Genomic DNA, 20,806 nt, shown 5'->3' with positions numbered 1-20,806 from the left:
TTTACAGTATAATCGTAAATCTCGAAAAACTACTCACTTCTAAATCTTTTGTAGTATTTTTTTTATTACTTTAGTATAAATACACATTAGTTTTGATTCATATGTTGTTTTTTTCTGACTTTATGTGAACGAAAAGAGACAAATTCGCCAGTTTTCTCATTGAAAATAGGTAAATTTCAAAATATCACTGTCCTGGTCACAAAATCAAAGTTTGTGGGGAATAATAGCCATTTTGTATACTTTTTATGCATAAGCAATTACGAAATAACACTTACTACCCTGGATCAAAAATTGTGTTACATCGTCTTATCTGAACCGGTCCTGGGCCTCCCCTTGGTCGACTCGGCCTCGAATGAGTACCTGGTGCAGTGTGTCAACATCGCTACTGGGGAGACAAAGGCGGCCGAGCGTGGTGCTGGCCAACCACCCCCTCCTGTGCCGTGCCAGCCTTAATAGGTGCTCCACTAACAACACGGCACCAACAGTCTGTTAAAGGCTATATGGGGGATCTTTGTTTTGTATATCCGTGTGCATTTGTGTGTCTCGGGTATGTATCTACATGCATATGTATCGGTAGACAGTTGTGTGCATGTCAGTGCGTATCTGCGCGTGCGTGTGTATATATGTGTGTGTGTGTGTGTCTCCGCGCGCGTGTCTGCGTGGCGAGCAGGTCGTTCGGCCTGCTGGCAGCACTTGAGCGTGGAGGCTCTGAGGGAGAGAATCTTCTGGGTGAGCAAGGAGCGCAGCAGCATGGGTGAGGGCCTTGCACGGTGCACGCCGCACTGCAGACAGCCTCGCTGTCTGTGAACTCTCACACCTCTAGGTCTGGCCAGGGCCTACTCTAGTCCGACTCGGACTGCGGTTTTTTTTTTTCTATTTTACCAGGTAAGGTAAACGAACTATATAGCTCTTTTTCAGAAGCGACCTGGCCACAACTGGTAGCTCAATGAAGTGGCTCATCATGTGGAAATGTGTAGCAGCCAAATACTTTCAAACGCATGTTTCTAAATGTGGAGGGAAAAACCGGAGGACCCGGAGGAAAAGCCAAGCTTTCCACGCACCGCCGATAAGCACGGTTTGGCTATGTACTGTGCGAACTAAGTTAAACATATATACATGTGACAACGGGGAGAACGTATAAACTCCAAATATACAAGCGTCAGGATCAGGATCAAACCCACGACCTTCTGCATCGCAGGCGACATAGTTTACATCTCGCTTGGTTTCCACAAGAGGTCGTGAGTTCGATCCTGACCCCGACGCCTGGATATTTGAAGTTTGCATCTTTTTCGGGTCCTCCTGTATTTCCCTCCACATTTAGAAACATGCGTTTAGAGTATTTGGCTGCGATAAAAAAAAATCCACATAAGCCACTTCATTGAGCTATAAGTTGTCGCCAGATTGCTTCTGAAAATATTCTCAGTGGGCCATACCTGGTAAAATAAAAACTGTTTAGTTTTAGTTTATTTGACGCAGTTAACACCAACACGGGGAAGTTCAAGGAAGGCTGGCATGCACTTTGCCGATCACAAGACCACCTCATGTGTTGTGGCATTATTGATGACTGCTCATCCCCACAGTCTGTAAGGCTAACGGAGGTTGTGTACCTGTGTGTGTGTGTGTAGAGCGGAGGGTGGGAGCCTCTGTTTGGCAAAGGAACTTGTGCTTCCCTCTTGTGATGCTACTGCTCCTGCTGCTCACGGTCAGTGGCCTTCGTGTTCAATTCCTGCTCATAACCAACAACAGTGGCAAATATTTGAACCAGTTAAGGGCCCTCCTCGAGGTCGAATCATACCTAAATAAGCACATGGTGCGGTATATTTATGTATGTGTCTTGAACTTCTTTCGCACTGGACATAGCCAACCATGCTCATCATAGGTGCTGTGGAAGGACTTTAAACTAAACACAAAGCAGTTGACAGAAATTAGTTTTCGATATAGATTTAACAGTGCATACATCCAGTGGCTTCCTAATGTCGGAAGTTTGTAAAACATAAGCATTATTTATAAATGTGTCGTAACCCTCCACCACCCGACACGGACAATCAGCAAAAAAAGTGTCACGTTGACAAATGACAAATAGTTCACTACTTTAGCCCACCGGTGTGTTGAAGAGTGAATCCACAACATTTACATTTTGAGTACAACGTTTCGCTGGTAATTACATCCAGCAGCATCGGGCAATTCACCAGAATGGTAAAGCCCTCACTTGCTCCCGGTCTTAAATGATGACGTCACCCTGCTGCTCTATTTAAGACCGGGAGCAAGTGAGGGCTTTACCATTCTGGCGAATTGCCCGATCATGCTGGATGTAATTACCAGCGAAACGTCGTACTCAAACTGTAAATGTTGTGGATTCACTCTTCAACACACCGGTGGGCTAAAGTAGTGAACTATTTGTCTTTTGTCAACGTGACACTTTTTTTGCTGATTGTCCGTGTCGGGTGGTGGAGGGTTAAGACACATTTATAAATAACGCGATCTAACCCAAAAACCTTTATTATGAAAACATAAGCACTTGGGAGACAACGGCAGTCCTTGCTTAACAGCACTTGCCCCCCAACTGTGTTAAAGGCTTTACGAGGAGACCTTTGTCATTGTGTGCGACAGGGCGTCTCCGTGGTGCTCGTGTGCTTCCACGTCCTGGTGCTGCTCATCGATGACGCGGCAATGCCCAAGGGAAGCCAGGTGAGAGTGCTCACCTGCCGTGTCAGTGCTCAATCGCTGGGTCCCAGGACATTGCCCCCCATCTATGCACGACGGTTGAACCAAACACCCCTCCGGCCATTCCTTCAGGCTCACGATTCGAGTTAGTCTCTCGTTAGAACGGTCTCTTCTGGTTTGTCTGCCTCGTACATATTGCCTCTTCATTCCGTCTCGTTCTTTGTGTTAACCTTAATGAATATAAGAAGATATAATGATATAATTTGTATATATCTTATACACAAATTGGTGACATGGTTAGGGCACTGCACTCTGAACCGAGCAACCTGAGTTTATTTCCACGGCTATCATGAGTGGCAAGTGATATCAAAACCGGTACAAGCCCTCCCCTTCCCCATTATAGATTATTGACCCCGGATGGATTTAAGTGGACTTGAGTTAACCTCCAAATCCAATATAAGCCCAGGACCTTCTGACTACCAGTGACGTATTCTGCCACAGCAACCGGTTAACGTTTTTAAAACATGAGGAACTGCCTTCTCAATGACAGTGAGAACATGGTGTCGGCACAGTTAAAAATTATTCTACAAAAATGCATAAACCTGGGGTTTCTCTCGATTTGGCAGATTCCATCTCCCGGCTAACATGTTGGATAACTGACATGTGACGCAGGTCCATCTTACAAATGTGACTCCTGCTGATTGTTTCACCTTGTGAAACAATCAGTTGAAACTTGACATGCAGCTACCACTGAAATGGAGCGCCATCTAATGTTGAGTGAGAGGCGGTGGTGGCTATGCACGTGGCCTGTAATCCAGCACTACGGAGGCAGCAAGTTTTTTGTGGATCGCACAAATGTGAAACTCCTTTCACCGTGGGCGTCGAGGAGGTCCCATACCCTGACGTGCCACGAGCGAACAGTGCAACAAAATGCGGACTAATCTTCATCTGATCTATCTGTGTAGGGTTTCTCCGTGTGCTCCGGTTTCTCCCACATTAATAATTCTTGAATAATGTCTTCATGTAGAGGACTGCAGAGCTTGGGCAGTTGTTGGTGCCGGCTCACCAAATGGCCGCTTGCCTTCGCACTTGTCTGTGGTTCTTCGCGCTTCTGTGTGGTGTGTTACAGTCCTAATTATCATTTATTACTAGTCCAGTATTCAAATGAGTCTCGTATGCAAATGTTTGGTGCCGTCCTCTGAGATTTTTCCCGAATCGTGATGTGATGCCCTTTTGGTGGAGTGAGTTCCATAGGGAAGATTATTTTTTTGTTTATTGCGTGACTACAACAATAGCCCGATCGAGATGTACATTACTCTAATTGGTGATCAAAAACCCAATGAAAATGTTTGTCGAGGTGTCATCATGGCTACTGCATTAATACCGTCACCATCATGTTCTTATTAACCATCCGTGACAGAGCAACACAATTTAGGATTGGGTTGTTGTGAGCTGAAATTCCAGTTAGGCATCGATAAAATAAGTACCACTTTTCGGAAATCAAGAGTGGTTGTACTTATTTTTGACTGGTACCCGCCATGACAATGTAGACAAATGCGAACACAGCCCCATACTCGTTTGCACAGGTGTCACTGTGATTTAATGTATTACAATACTACATTTTATACGGTTTTCACGACTTTTCACCATCAGTTGTATTGTGTAGCAGTAAGGATGATACTTATGATTACTATTAATAATTGAGATCATAAAATCGATAAACAAAGGTCATCCTGTTGGAGATCTGGCCACCAAAGTGGGAATGTGGAATTTCCACTACCTGCTCAGCCACCACCACCAGCGGAAAATAACCCTGCCCAGCAAGAAGCAGAAATGAGCTAGGACTTATTTATTTTTGCGTTCTCTATTTGAGGGTTCGTTCTTTGATAGCTCCAAATGTTTTCGGAACTTTGGCCATTGACATTTTGCTTCACAATGAAGAGACGATGAGACTCTTTTCTCTTCTTTTGAGAGACTGTGGCGAACTGTGCACAAAAAGTTAATGTTTCAACCCCGGTGAAAAATTTAACGAATACAGCGTAATTTGGGAATCGCGAATTATAAAGCGTAATTATTTTACAACACAATAAAAGCTTGTTTTGCAACACTGCAATCAGTGCTCTCTACGAGGGACGTAGGAGTCACCGTTGGTGTGTTCTCAGGGTCATTCTCAGAATGCACAAACATGAGATTGCCTCGCAGCGGCATGAGACTGGGTAGCAGAGAAGGATTGTTTTGCACTGCAGACCATCCACAATCTGAAGACTGGCTGTTGATTGCTTTGTAATTGATTTTTTGAGTCAGAAATATTGCAACTGCCTGATGATGCTGGTCATTCCTCAAACACGTCAGTTTGCTGAAGTAGAAATACATTGGCACGTTTATTGACATGACAACTTTATTAATTGGCAATATACGGTGATAGAGAGGTTATGACAAATTTACTTAAGCGATCTGACCCAAAAAAAATCTATTATAGGCAATAATATTGGCGACGAAAGGCTGCGTGTTACATTTAGCTGCTGCTGATTGTTCATCGACTGTGAATTAAACAATGATGGGCTCTTGCATCAGGGCATTGAATATATTCATAGCTGTCAACCCATACGGTTTACCCATATTCTTGTACGGGGAAATTCTATTTTTGAGGTCCATACTGCGTACAGCCATTTGAATACAGGCAAAAAATTATAATTGTCTATTAGTTTGTGTTTCTCCCTTGTGATGGGACTTTGTTGGATGAACGTTGAGATTTATAAGGACACGGGGTGACCAATAAAGTCTAAATTGGTCTGTAATAAAGCAGACACTGACAAGGGGTTGACAGCTATGCATATTAAGGTGAGGAGAGGCCTGGCTGTGCTCGTGTGTTATCCTCCATTGCCAGTGACCTCTTGCTAAATGTGGGCATTCAGAGCAGTCTGTTGCTGGGTATGGCTCACCGATGATCCATTCAAAGCAAAACACCCCATGACTGGGCCCATCCGGCCTGTAGGCCCTCCCTTGTGCAGTTTCACCGCCGGCACACTCATTAGCTACCCACTGGTGGGGTTGGATTAATCCATCGTCTCTGTCCACTGCTCGTTGTAAATAACATCAATTCTGGCTGCCACAAGCTAAGGCTGGGCCTGGAGCTGGAGGCTTAGTCTCGTAGATGGCCGGAGAGCGCGCACGTGATGCACGCATCGCACGCAAACGCATGCGATGCGTGTGCCTACACAGGGCTCGTGTTTGCACGTTAAGGAATTTTGTACTTGTATAGTGAGGGAAAAAAGTATTGAATCCCCTGCTGATTTTGTACGTTTGCCCACTGATCAGTCTATAATTTTAATGGTAGGTTTATTTGAACAGTGAGAGACAGAATAACAACAAGAAAATCCAGAAAAACGCATGTCAGAAAATGTTATAAATTGATTTTCATTTTAATGAGGGAAATAAGTATTTGACCCCCTCTCAATCAGATTTATGGCTCCCAGGTGTCTTTTATACAGGTAACGAGCTGAGATTAGGAGCACACTCTTAAAGGGAGTGCTCCTAATCTCAGCTTGTTACCTGTATAAAAGACACCTGTCCACAGAAGCAATCAATCAGATTCCAAGTTCTCCACCATGGCCAAGACCAAAGAGCTCTCCAAGGATTTCAGGGACAAGATTGTAGACCTACACAAGGCTCGAATGGGCGACAAGAACATTGCCAAGCAGCTTGGTGAGAATGTGACAACAGTTGGTGCGATTATTCGCAAATGGAAGAAACGCAAAAGAACTGTCAATCTCCCTCGGCCTGGGGCTCCATGCAAGATCTCACCTCGTGGAGTTGCAATGATCATGATAACGGTGAGGAATCAGCCCAGAACTACACGGGAGGATCTTGTCAATGATCTCAAGGCAGCTGGGACCATAGTCACCAAGAAAACAATTGGTAACACACTACGCCGTGAAGTACTGAAATCCTGCAGCACCCGCAAGGCCCCCCTGCTCAAGAAAGCACATATACATGCCCGTCTGAAGTTTTCCAATTTACATCTGAATGATTCAGAGGACAACTGGGTCAAAGTGTTGTGGTCAGATGAGACCAAAATGGAACTCTTTGGCATCAACTCAACTCGCCGTGTTTGGAGGAGGAATGTTGCCTGTGACCCCAGGAACACCATCCCCACCGTCAAACATGGAGGTGGAAACATTACGCTTTGGGGGTGTTTTTCTGCTAAGGGGACAGGACAACTTCACCGCATCAAAGGGACGATGGACGGGGCCATGTACCGTCAAATCTTGGGTGAGAACCTCCTTCCCTCAGCCAGGGCATTGAAAATGGGTCGTTGATGGGTATTCCAGCATGACAATGACCCAAAACACACGGCCAAGGCAACAAAGGAGTGGCTCAAGAAGAAGCACATTAAGGTCCTGGAGTGGCCTAGCCAGTCTCCAGACCTTAATCCCATAGAAAATCTGTGGAGGGAGCTGAAGGTTCGAGTTGCCAAACGTCAGCCTCGAAACCTTAATGACTTGGAGAAGATCTGAAAAGAGGAGTGGGACAAAATCCCTCCTGAGATGTGTGCAAACCTGGTGGCAAACTACAAGAAACGTCTGACCTCTGATTGCCAACAAGGGTTTTGCCACCAAGTACTAAGTCATGTTTTTTTCCCTCATTAAAATGCAAATTAATTTATAACATTTTTGACATGCTTTTTCTGGATTTTGTTGTTGTTATTCTGTCTCTCACTGTTCAAATAAGCCTACCATTAATATTATAGACTTATCATTTCTTTGTCAGTGGGCAAACGTACAAAATCAGCAGGGGATCAAATACTTTTTCCCTCACTGTACATAAGCACCTCGGATTAGAATGGTTATCAGTTACGTGTGGTGTGAAATAAATTCAACAAAGTGTTTTTTTGCGAGTCTCCTAAACCCCGTTGGTGTGCGAAATGGCCACGAGATGGAAACGTAGCAAATGAGTTCGTCACCTGTCTGTGTAACCGTTTGAGTGTTTTCCCCTCGTATGCTTGTGTTGTCTCTGGGTACACCAATTTCCTTTCAAGCATACGAAGCACAGCTTACTTAGAATGTATTGTATGAATCACATCCCGTGACAAGACTTCTCTTGAAAAGTGATGATTTACCCGTACAGAGGACACTGTTTTATACTCATCGGCAGACGCACCGAACTGCCCCCATGACTGAATGGAATGTGCCAGTTGCCCTTTCAGATCAACCCTCGGCCTGTCCCACACCCTAGACAGATAGAAGCAATTGGAGCTTGTTTACTGGGGGATAATGGTTAACTGTAACAGTTGACTCATCATCAGCAATCTCAATATTTCCTCACAGCAATCTCTCTGTACACAGCTTAGCATGTGCAGAATCATCTGCGTAGCCTTGTGGTCAATCTGAAGGTATGCATGCAAGTGGAATATTTGGCCAACTGTAGCATGCGCCGACACACTTTACGCATTGATTGGGCTGAATAACGCTAGACTACATGGTACAGTACAGTGTGGTGACGCCTACACTATGCTAGGCTGTAAGTTAAAATGATCTAGAGCTGGACTATCCGATTATTTAAGTCACACATTACTCCAACGATTATCAATTCGATTAATCAATTAATTGGATCACACATTTAATTGGATCACACGAACTATTCTGGCAAATCGTCCGATGATGCTAGATGTAATTACCAGCGAAACGTCGTACTCAAATTGTTAATGTTGTGGATGTACTCTCCAACACACCGGTGGGCTGAAGTAGTAACTAATTGGCGTTTTGTTTACGTGACAAATTCCTTACTAATTGGCTGTGTCGGGTGGTGGAGGGTTACGACACATTTATACTTACGCGATTTAACCCAAAACCTTGACACTGGTAGGAACCTCCTGATTACACCAGCACACAGGGGATTATTGTGTCCGTCTGCCTGACGTGCATCCAAAAATGGGAGGGGTGGGGCTGGGTGGAGAGGGGAGGGTGGGGGGCTGGGTGGGGAGGGGAGAGTGGGGAGGGGCTGGGTGGGGAGGGTGGGGCTGGGTGAGGGGTGGGAGGGGTGGGGTTGGGTGGGGAGGGGCTGGTCACCCTGTGGTGCCCTTATAAAACTCAACGTTTAACCTACTCACGCCGGTTTGTGCCCACCCTCACAGTCGGGCATATTTGTGGAATACACCATGCCGCCGTTGACCCTGGCCATTGACCGAGCAACCCAACGTTCCTACCAGCTCCCTCCGCAGGAATGTGTTAATCCTACTGGCTCAAATGACGTGTACCACACCTGCACGTTTTACAACGCCTTGTTTATATGACAACCATCGTTCCAAACCACGAACATTACTTCCTACTCTACAGTGGTTGCACGTGTGTGCATTACATTTGCTTTGGTCGAAGACGGCAGGAATTCACTCCGTATTTTGCCCGCGTGCTTGTTTGTGTACGGTCCACTTTTTAAATAATTTCGCCGTGTAAGTTATATTTTGTTTAGCTCCATTGAAAGGAAAATTGGACTGAAATGGGACTGGTAATTGGAAGGAAAATGGCACTGACAAACAGCATGCACTTAAGTGGCTTGTTTTGTTATGTGCTGTACACTAGGTTGTGTTATTTTGTATTAGGGCTCTACCACGTGATCCCAACTGTGACGGCAGCCGAGTTCCATAAGTAATGGTTAAACCGCGTGCACATAACTCGGGTAATTATCTGTGCTGCTGCTGCTGCTTTCGGGGTCACGATGTGCTCAGGAATCTCTTCAATGCAATTAGCGATCGATACGGTCAAGCTCTCTTTACCTTGTTCAACCATGTCTTGTCCTTTTTTGTTTGTTCCATTCCTCTATGCGTAATGGACTCTGTGATCAGATTAGATAGCTACATGGCATTGGTTACTTGAGAAATAACCATCTTTTTATCCAGGTAATCCACACAAAAGCATTCGGTCTCTGTCAAAGAGGGTCCTGGATTGGGATGTTTGGTCAACTTCTTTTTATAACTCTCATTTTACATGGGTGGGATGAAACCAAGGCCCCCCCCCCCCCCCCCCCCCCCCGTTGACTCAAATTTGGGGTTAAAATCCATGTGGCGGTTAACTTAGTCCACCATCGATCTTGGGTCGATAAATTAACTCGCACTTTGTGAGAATTCAACAGCGATCATCCTATGCATAGGTAAGTACCTACTTGCCATATGGCAATGTGGAATATCGATTACAAGCTTGGGGCTGCCGGCCTAGGTGAGCAGTGCCTGAAGTTCGCTTGAACATGGGAGGGGGGATGCTTTGCCTTTTGTTGATTTGTTTTTTTTTCGTAACGACGTTCCTCACAGAGAGCAACTTTAAAGATGATCGCCATGTTGTGGTGAAAGGTCAGGCACATGCAGTAAGTCAGTGACACTACAGCTAATTACTAATCTACAACTAATTACTAATCTAAATTACTAATCTACAACTAATTACTAATCTACAGCTAATTACTAATCTACAACTCATTACTAATCTACAACTCATTACTAATCTACAACTCATTACTAATCTACAACTAATTACTAATCTACAACTCATTACTAATCTAAATTACTAATCTACAACTCATTACTAATCTATAACTCACTCATTACTAATCTACAACTCATTACTAATCTACAACTCATTACTAATCTACAACTAATTACTAATCTACAACTAATTACTAATCTACAACTCATTACTAATCTACAACTAATTACTAATCTACAACTAATTACTAATCTACAACTCATTACTAATCTACAACTAATTACTAATCTACAACTAATTACTAATCTACAACTCATTACTAATCTACAACTCATTACTAATGTACAACTCATTACTAATCTACAACTCATTACTAATCTACAACTCATTACTAATCTACAACTCATTACTAATCTACAACTAATTACTAATCTACAACTAATTACTAATCTACAACTCATTACTAATCTACAACTAATTACTAATCTACAATTCATTACTAATGTACAACTCATTACTAATCTACAACTCATTACTAATCTACAACTCATTACTAATCTACAACTCATTACTAATGTACAACTCATTACTAATCTACAACTCATTACTAATCTACAACTCATTACTAATCTACAACTCATTACTAATCTACAACTCATTACTAATCTACAACTCATTACTAATCTACAACTAATTACTAATCTACAATTCATTACTAATGTACAACTCATTACTAATCTACAACTCATTACTAATCTACAACTCATTACTAATCTACAACTAATTACTAATCTACAACTCATTACTAATCTACAACTAATTACTAATCTACAACTCATTACTAATGTACAACTAATTACTAATCTACAACTCATTACTAATCTACAACTCATTACTAATCTACAACTCATTACTAATCTACATCTAATTACTAATCTACAACTCATTACTAATCTACAACTAACTACTAATCTACAACTCATTACTAATCTACAACTCATTACTAATCTACAGCTAATTACTAATCTACAACTAATTACTAATCTACAACTCATTACTAATCTACAACTAATTACTAATCTACACCTCATTACTAATCTACAACTCATTACTAATCTACAACTCATTACTAATCTACAACTCATTACTAATCTACAACTCATTACTAATCTACAACTCATTACTAATGTACAACTCATTACTAATGTACAACTAATTACTAATCTACAACTCATTACTAATCTACAACTAATTACTAATCTACAACTCATTACTAATCTACAACTAATTACTAATCTACAACTCATTACTAATCTACAACTCATTACTAATCTACAACTCATTACTAATCTACAACTAATTACTAATCTACAACTAATTACTAATCTACAACTCATTACTAATCTACAACTAATTACTAATCTACAACTCATTACTAATCTACAACTAATTACTAATGTACAACTCATTACTAATCTACAACTCATTACTAATCTACAACTCATTACTAATCTACAACTCATTACTAATCTACAACGCATTACTAATCTACAACTAATTACTAATCTACAACTCATTACTAATCTAAATTACTAATCTACAACTAATTACTAATCTACAACTAATTACTAATCTACAACTCATTACTAATCTACAACTCATTACTAATCTACAACTAATTACTAATCTACAACTCATTACTAATCTACAACTAATTACTAATCTACAACTCATTACTAATGTACAACTAATTACTAATCTACAACTCATTACTAATCTACAACTCATTACTAATCTACAACTCATTACTAATCTACATCTAATTACTAATCTACAACTCATTACTAATCTACAACTAACTACTAATCTACAACTCATTACTAATCTACAACTCATTACTAATCTACAGCTAATTACTAATCTACAACTAATTACTAATCTACAACTCATTACTAATCTACAACTAATTACTAATCTACACCTCATTACTAATCTACAACTCATTACTAATCTACAACTCATTACTAATCTACAACTCATTACTAATCTACAACTCATTACTAATCTACAACTCATTACTAATGTACAACTCATTACTAATGTACAACTAATTACTAATCTACAACTCATTACTAATCTACAACTAATTACTAATCTACAACTCATTACTAATCTACAACTAATTACTAATCTACAACTCATTACTAATCTACAACTCATTACTAATCTACAACTAATTACTAATCTACAACTAATTACTAATCTACAACTCATTACTAATCTACAACTAATTACTAATCTACAACTCATTACTAATCTACAACTAATTACTAATGTACAACTCATTACTAATCTACAACTCATTACTAATCTACAACTCATTACTAATCTACAACTCATTACTAATCTACAACGCATTACTAATCTACAACTAATTACTAATCTACAACTCATTACTAATCTAAATTACTAATCTACAACTAATTACTAATCTACAACTAATTACTAATCTACATCTAATTACTAATCTACAACTCATTACTAATCTACAACTAATTACTAATCTACAACTCATTACTAATCTACAACTAATTACTAATCTACAACTAATTACTAATCTACAACTCATTACTAATCTACAACTCATTACTAATCTACAACTCATTACTAATCTACAACTCATTACTAATCTACAACTCATTACTAATCTACAACTCATTACTAATCTACAACTAATTACTAATCTACAACTCATTACTAATCTACAACTCATTACTAATCTACAACTCATTACTAATCTACAACTCATTACTAATCTACAACTCATTACTAATCTACAACTCATTACTAATCTACATCTAATTACTAATCTACATCTAATTACTAATCTACAACTAATTACTAATCTACAACTAATTACTAATCTACAACTCATTACTAATCTACAACTAATTACTAATCTACAACTCATTACTAATCTACAACTAATTACTAATCTACAACTAATTACTAATCTACAACTCATTACTAATCTACAACTCATTACTAATCTACAACTAATTACTAATCTATAACTCATTACTAATCTACAACTCATTACTAATCTACAACTAATTACTAATCTACAACTAATTACTAATCTACAACTCATTACTAATCTACAACTCATTACTAATCTAAATTACTAATCTACAACTCATTACTAATCTACAACTCATTACTAATCTACAACTCATTACTAATCTACAACTAATTACTAATCTACAACTCATTACTAATGTACAACTAATTACTAATCTACAACTCATTACTAATCTACAACTCATTACTAATCTACATCTAATTACTAATCTACAACTCATTACTAATCTACAACTAACTACTAATCTACAACTCATTACTAATCTACAACTCATTACTAATCTACAGCTAATTACTAATCTACAACTCATTACTAATCTACAACTCATTACTAATCTACAACTAATTACTAATCTACACCTCATTACTAATCTACAACTCATTACTAATCTACAACTCATTACTAATCTACAACTAATTACTAATCTACAACTCATTACTAATCTACAACTAATTACTAATCTACATCTCATTACTAATCTACAACTAATTACTAATCTACAACTCATTACTAATCTACAACTCATTACTAATCTACAACTAATTACTAATCTACAACTAATTACTAATCTACAACTCATTACTAATCTACAACTAATTACTAATCTACAACTCATTACTAATCTACAACTAATTCCTAATGTACAACTCATTACTAATCTACAACTCATTACTAATCTACAACTCATTACTAATCTACAACTCATTACTAATCTACAACGCATTACTAATCTACAACTAATTACTAATCTACAACTAATTACTAATCTACAACTCATTACTAATCTACAACTAATTACTAATCTACAACTAATTACTAATCTACAACTCATTACTAATCTACAACTCATTACTAATCTACAACTAATTACTAATCTACAACTCATTACTAATCTACAACTAATTACTAATCTACAACTCATTACTAATCTAAATTACTAATCTACAACTAATTACTAATCTACAACTAATTACTAATCTACATCTAATTACTAATCTACAACTCATTACTAATCTACAACTAATTACTAATCTACAACTCATTACTAATCTACAACTAATTACTAATCTACAACTAATTACTAATCTACAACTAATTACTAATCTACAACTAATTACTAATCTACAACTCATTACTAATCTACAACTCATTACTAATCTACAACTCATTACTAATCTACAACTCATTACTAATCTACAACTCATTACTAATCTACAACTAATTACTAATCTACAACTCATTACTAATCTACAACTCATTACTAATCTACAACTAATTACTAATCTACAACTCATTACTAATCTACAACTCATTACTAATCTACAACTCATTACTAATCTACATCTAATTACTAATCTACAACTAATTACTAATCTACAACTAATTACTAATCTACAACTAATTACTAATCTACAACTCATTACTAATCTACAACTAATTACTAATCTACAACTCATTACTAATCTACAACTCATTACTAATCTACAACTAATTACTAATGTACAACTAATTACTAATCTACAACTCATTACTAATCTACAACTAATTACTAATCTACAACTCATTACTAATCTACAACTCATTACTAATCTACAACTAATTACTCATCTACAACTAATTACTAATCTACAACTCATTACTAATCTACAACTCATTACTAATCTACAACTCATTACTAATCTACAACTCATTACTAATCTACAACTAATTACTAATCTACAACTCATTACTAATCTACAACTCATTACTAATCTACAACTAATTACTAATCTACAACTCATTGCTAATCATAACCATTGACTGATTACCAATCGATTATATAATTACAATACCCCCCCCCTCCGCCTTAATTCACTGCACCTGAATGAGTTAAATGATGACGTCACCCTGCTGGTCTATTTAAGACCGGGAGCAAGTAAGGGCTTACCAATTCTGGCGAATTGCCCGATGATGCTGGATGTAATTACCAGCGAAACGTCGTACTCAAATTTTAAGATGTTGTTGATTCACTCTTCAACACACCGGTGGGCGAAAGTAGTGAACTATTTGTCCTTTGTAAACGTGACACATTTTTTACTGTTTGGCCGTGTCGGGTGGTGGAGGGTTACGACATATTTTTAGATAACGCGATCTAACCCAAAAACCTTTATTATGGACATTAAAGGTCTACAGAGGTCTTCCTCTGTACCAATGCTCACTTTTTTCATTCCCGATAGCGACGTGGCGCTTGACCTTTAGAGTGCCGGTGCACATTTTGGGGTAAAGTACGCATTATTTTTAGCACCGCAAATGTCTGCGTTACTCCCTTGCTCCCACGCTGACGTGGCTTGTCGGCAGATTCGCTCTCGTGCCTTTTTTCCCCCTCGCTTTAATTTTATCCTCGCTTGGAATACGTGGCAGGAATCTGACCGCTGGGTTTATTTGTATTTCTATTTATTTTATACAACAATGGCCTTAATGTATCCTCGCCGAGGCCCCCAGAAACTCCGAGGCCAGGATGACGCTCGTGAGTCTGCCCGGGGGCGGCGGGGGGGGGGGGAGCTGCACGCGTCGCGAGCCCTCTCTCTCTCTAAAAAAAAAAAAATCCGCGCACGCTGGCAACGAACGAATAACGCCCCGACTGTGGAAGGGAAATGGATTCCGGGAAGGGCGCTCACGGCTAATTAGGTGTGTCTTCCACTGCAGCCGTTGTTTATTTGCAAACCGTTAATTTTAGAGCAGGGCAGAGTTAAAACAGGATGCCTGGCGGTGGTGGACTGGCGGGCGTCCCCGGGCCATCCAGGACGGTGTAAAGTCACTTCGAGACGCACGGTTTCAACGTCCGGGGAGGGGGGGGGTGCCTGAGGAAGCACTTAATCCGATTTTGTTATTTCATTAGTGAAAATTAACCCGAGTGCATGAGTTCTTGCTTGATTTTTTTATTAATTGCTGCTCTTTTCATTGCTGGGACCTGTCCTTGGCAGTCTGTAGCTGGATGTGGATGATTGATGATGAGTCCTTATGATGACGAAGTGTACCTTCAGTATGGTGGGCTACTCGGATTGACTTATTTGAAAACCTCTTGGCCGAAAGATTATTTGTCAGTGATTTTATGTCATCATTTACATTTTTAGAATGTTCTTTTTTGTGTGAATCTCTCATAAGCAAGATTCAAATTGAAAGTGTTTCCATACCCAAAAGAGCATTGTACGGTGCTTAGAGTAATTAACAGCCCTGCGCCAGAGGTGTGATTTCCACATTCCTATGACAAGGGTGAGTATCTCTAAACCATTGACTATTGAGCTTTCACAATGTGTGGTGCTCAATGTCTCTATCCTGGGGAAATGATTTGCTGGGTTGACCCCAAATAGTGTTTTAACTCGGATGCTTCCGACTTTTAGTTACATTCTCTGCCACGGAGTCATCCGGTGTGATTGAAACTAATTCATAAGCAACTGCAACAGGTTTTGCTATTTATATCAATTAGGCATTTTTTTTGTATTACCTCTTGCCTGGTTTTCGTAACTATATTCAATAATTTCTCTTGCTGTTTTAAGGTTTAATTGGGTTTGCAGATATTTTGTCAGAGTACACCGTGGTTCTTGATTACATTTTTGTTGCAAATGTTCTGTGCTGTGCCAGCTTTTGTTACCCAGGTCTCGCTTGCAGAAGAGGCTTTCACCCTCAACGTTCTCTCGCCTGATTATCAATAATTATTGAGCAAGTCGCACTCAAACGTGGTGAACTCATTCGGCGCATTTAACTTTGGCGGCGTGAGCCCAGGAATTGGAATGTACTCTCCTTCGTGTTGTCTTAGTGCTGTAAGCAGAAGCTCCCTGAGTTTTTGATTTTCCATGAAGCTCATGGTCCACCCTAAATAGCATCCGCACAAACCGTGGAAGATGCGGATACCTGAAGCATAAATCGAAAATTAAAACCTCTCCAGTGTGTGACTGTGGTCATCCAGAACAGACAGTTCAACATCTTAACGACGCAATTCCCGATCCACAAACATGAAGGAGACATCACGGCGATATACTCCACTGCTCCTGATGTGGTTATCTGGCTTAACCACCTGAATGTGGAATTGTAGCTGTTCCTCTGCATTGACATCAGCCATACGAAAGAAGAAGCACTGTAACTGGTGGAGGCTTTATTCAGGCTGCTCATTTGAACAATGACTGGTTTGAGGCTAAGGCCTGCAGAGAGAAGGAGCCCCTGGTCATCATCAGAATGTTCATGTGGCGGCAGCCCCCCACACATGAGATTTGCACATTCTCCTCAGAAAACCCAACAGAGGAACATTGATCCAAGAGGTTTTGTGGTCAATGGATCGAATGTTACTTTATTTCATAATTATAAACAACTCCAGCATCTGTTTGTTTTATTTGAACAAGTAATTTTCCAGCAAAGTTCATTATTTATTTGGAGTATTTATGTTCAAGCCACAATGTTAACTAATGGCTTTTGCCAACAAAATCAAACTGCTCAGTGGCATTGGTTTTACAGACCACACCCCTGATGATGACACCGTGAAATAAAACCCGAGGCAGAGGTTTTTACCTTGTGTAAACTAACGCTACTAGCTTTTGGGGAACGGTGGGCATGGGGAACTAGCATTTCTAACTTACCCACCCGGCAGCATAACAAAAGGCGGCTTAATCCTAGCTTGCTTATTGACTTCCACCATCTACATCACAAAGCCTCAGTCTCGGCACCACCAGTTGTCTCCCAGTGCACCCTCGGTTTTGCAACTTGTCCTCCCAGCCCACACCGCGCCCCCACACTCACCATGCCCCCCCCCCCCTCTCTCCATGCCCCGCGACTACTATACAATCCCTCGTCACAGCCATCTCTGAGACACACTTAAGCGTTTGTGCTTTCACTACATGAAGAAGGACGCTTGTGTTGCGCCCGAAACGTCGTGATTTAAATAATTTTTCATTCATTTTATTTATTTTTTACCTACGTGACTTTACCGAAAAAACCAAAACGTATAGCTTTTAATGATCTGGAAAGCCTGTAGGTTGATGGTTCAAATTATACACTCACACATACCTGGTGTGATGCTTAAACAGCATCCCAACATGCCTTTGCATTTAGACTTTTTGTAAATTTTAATTGGATTGTATCTTTTGATTTAAAGCTTTCGTGACTGCAGGGATTCATATTCTTGGTTCTTTCGGTAAAGTCACGTAGAAGGGAAACAATAAAATAATGTTATTTCCCTTCTCCGTGACTTTACCGAAAGAACCAAGAATTTGTATTGTATCGTTGTTTTGCACATAATACAGGTTTTTTGGGGGAGTGTTTATCAAGTTTTGCCAGACCAACCAAAGTATAATGTTCACTACATGTGTGCATACACTAAAACGTATTTGTTGCCAGGCATTCTGTAAACCTGCAAGGCCTGGCCAGGCGTAATCAACGTTTGCTTTTCTCCGGGACAGACCTGGCCGGTGCCACACCAGGCTGTTCCTTCTCCTGCCCCTCTCCCTCATTGCTAACTCCTCCCTGTTGACAGTGACCACAGCGCCTTGTCACGGTGATGCCCACCGTTCCCCATGGGCTCCCCACCCACACCCCCGTGTTGTCCGTTGTCTTGCCCCTGTGCTAGGAGGTGGGCTTTGGGAAGGCCTCTCTCTCGGCGTTCGGGCCTCTGGGAGCCACTTTGGAAGTGGCGCTCATCTTGTATCCTTTTCGCAGCCTCCACGCCCAGATCCCCACATGTACATGCTCACGCTGGCTGGCTGGGCGGTGGTGCAGTCGTAACATTCGTGACCTCACAGCAAGATAGGGCCTGGGTTCGATTTCCAACTCGGGCCTAGAGAGTGCTTGCCTTGTTCTGCATGAGTTTCCTGCGTCCTCTGATTTCTGCTCATAGCTATGTAACTGGTACTGACCCAAATATCCTCATGCTCAACATTTGCTGCGAATTACTCAATTGGGTTTACACGCATAGCAACATCGCCCTCTGTTGCAAAAACTTGGCAGGACCCTCCCATTCCCGCACCTCCGATAATTATCACAGTTGGCTACGTATGGTGCGAAAGAAGTTCAACGTACATACATACGTATGAAAGAGTCCATGAGACTCGGTGAGGCTTTTCTGGATAAACAAGAGTAAAAGTCAAAATGCCACATGTCTACACTCTTAGTTTACTTATGAATGCTTTTGTGAAGGAAAATCAATAGTTTTATTTCAAATAAGTGGCTATAGTTACACAGAGACATCTCATTGAGCCTTAGGACTCGGTCCCATAAGGGTTCCCTTTGGAAAATTTGGAAAACTGTTCATCAAATATTTCGTGCTTGCATTATGATACTGAAACACCCAGAGACACCTGGCACGTGAGAGAAGATAACACTGAAACTCTACGTGTGTAGATCTAAGTACAGTTAAACCTTGGATTGCGAACATATTTCGTTCCGGAAACGTGTTTGTAATCCAAATCACTCGTATATCAAAGCACTCGTATATCAGTTGTGATCACGTGACGCTCGGCAGACAAAGCGTGCACGTACTTACTCGTATTGCAAGACCTCGCTCGTTTATCAAATTAATATTTATTTTAAAATTTTGCTCGTTTTGCAAAACACTCGCAGACCAAGTTACTCGCAATCCAAGCTTTTACTGTAATTGTTGTCACCTCTTACAGGCACTGCTCCATTTTCCCCACAGGTGGGTGTCTCACAAACACAAAGGGCCCATCCCTGCATTATCCCACCCCACCCACCCCACATGCCGACGGCTGTGCTAGACATTTCTCCAGGAATCCGAGCATGCACTGGCAGTGCTGGCAGCGTACAGACCTTGACGTCATCCAATGCCAGCTACCTTATGGTGTCGTCTGTGGTGGGATTCTACAGCCTGCCCCACTTCTGCACGCTCCTACCCAGAAACCGCAGCATGCCAATGACCAAGGTACAAGTGCAACGCATTGGCCCACAATGTACACAGCTGAGCGGCGCCCAACACCACGAAGCTCCCCTCTCCAATCAGTGCTGCTAGACTATTCAGAAACATGCGCTTATAAATTTCACCATGATAAGGCACTTCGTTGAGTTATCATTTGTGGCCTGTTCGCTTCTGCAGAAGAGCTATATAGCCCAATGGGCCTGATATAGTTAAAATAAAATAAAGTTTTGTATCGGTGGTTCCTGGTGACTCCAGTTTGAGTAGGTAATAAACTCCACCTCGACTTGTCCAGTTCCGTATGACACAAGTGTGCAACTTAATTTGGTTATTTCAACGTGACAGCAAAGTGTGACCATGCACTGAGAAAACTTCAGAGTCTCAAGACCTGTTTTCATGAGGATGTGTGCATGGAAATTTTCATGCCAATCTATTTTTAATAAGCGTTCCCTGCTTTATTATACATTCTCTCACTGAAGCACAAACTCGTGTCAAAGACAAACATCCCCTGTGTCGCCTAGCAAGCACCTATTGTAGCTTGTGAGCACCTTTAGACGAGCAGGGACCTATTCAGGCCGTCAGGGTGCATGAGGAGGTGGTTTGGCAAGACCCATGCCAGGCCATCTTTGGATA

The 20,806-nt window shown here is 40.6% G+C and overlaps 1 protein-coding gene across 1 annotated transcript in view; it reads left to right on the top strand.

The window, feature by feature from the left end:
* LOC116945583 (uncharacterized) overlaps positions 1-20,806 on the top strand; it is an 82,441-nt gene that overhangs the window by 46,518 nt on the left and 15,117 nt on the right. Inside the window, exons 10-14 of the mRNA XM_032960038.2 lie at positions 671-754; positions 1,626-1,702; positions 2,611-2,688; positions 18,875-18,948; positions 20,092-20,182. Coding sequence (XP_032815929.2) covers positions 671-754; positions 1,626-1,702; positions 2,611-2,688; positions 18,875-18,948; positions 20,092-20,182 — 404 coding nt within the window. The remainder of the gene's footprint in view (positions 1-670; positions 755-1,625; positions 1,703-2,610; positions 2,689-18,874; positions 18,949-20,091; positions 20,183-20,806) is intronic.

This window comes from Petromyzon marinus, chromosome 2 (assembly GCF_048934315.1).
Source record: "Petromyzon marinus isolate PM22_M1 ecotype Great Lakes invasive population chromosome 2, UKy_Petmar_22M1.pri1.0, whole genome shotgun sequence".
NCBI classification, from domain to species: Eukaryota; Metazoa; Chordata; class Hyperoartia; order Petromyzontiformes; family Petromyzontidae; genus Petromyzon; species Petromyzon marinus.
This window is presented reverse-complemented; position numbering and strand designations above follow the sequence as displayed.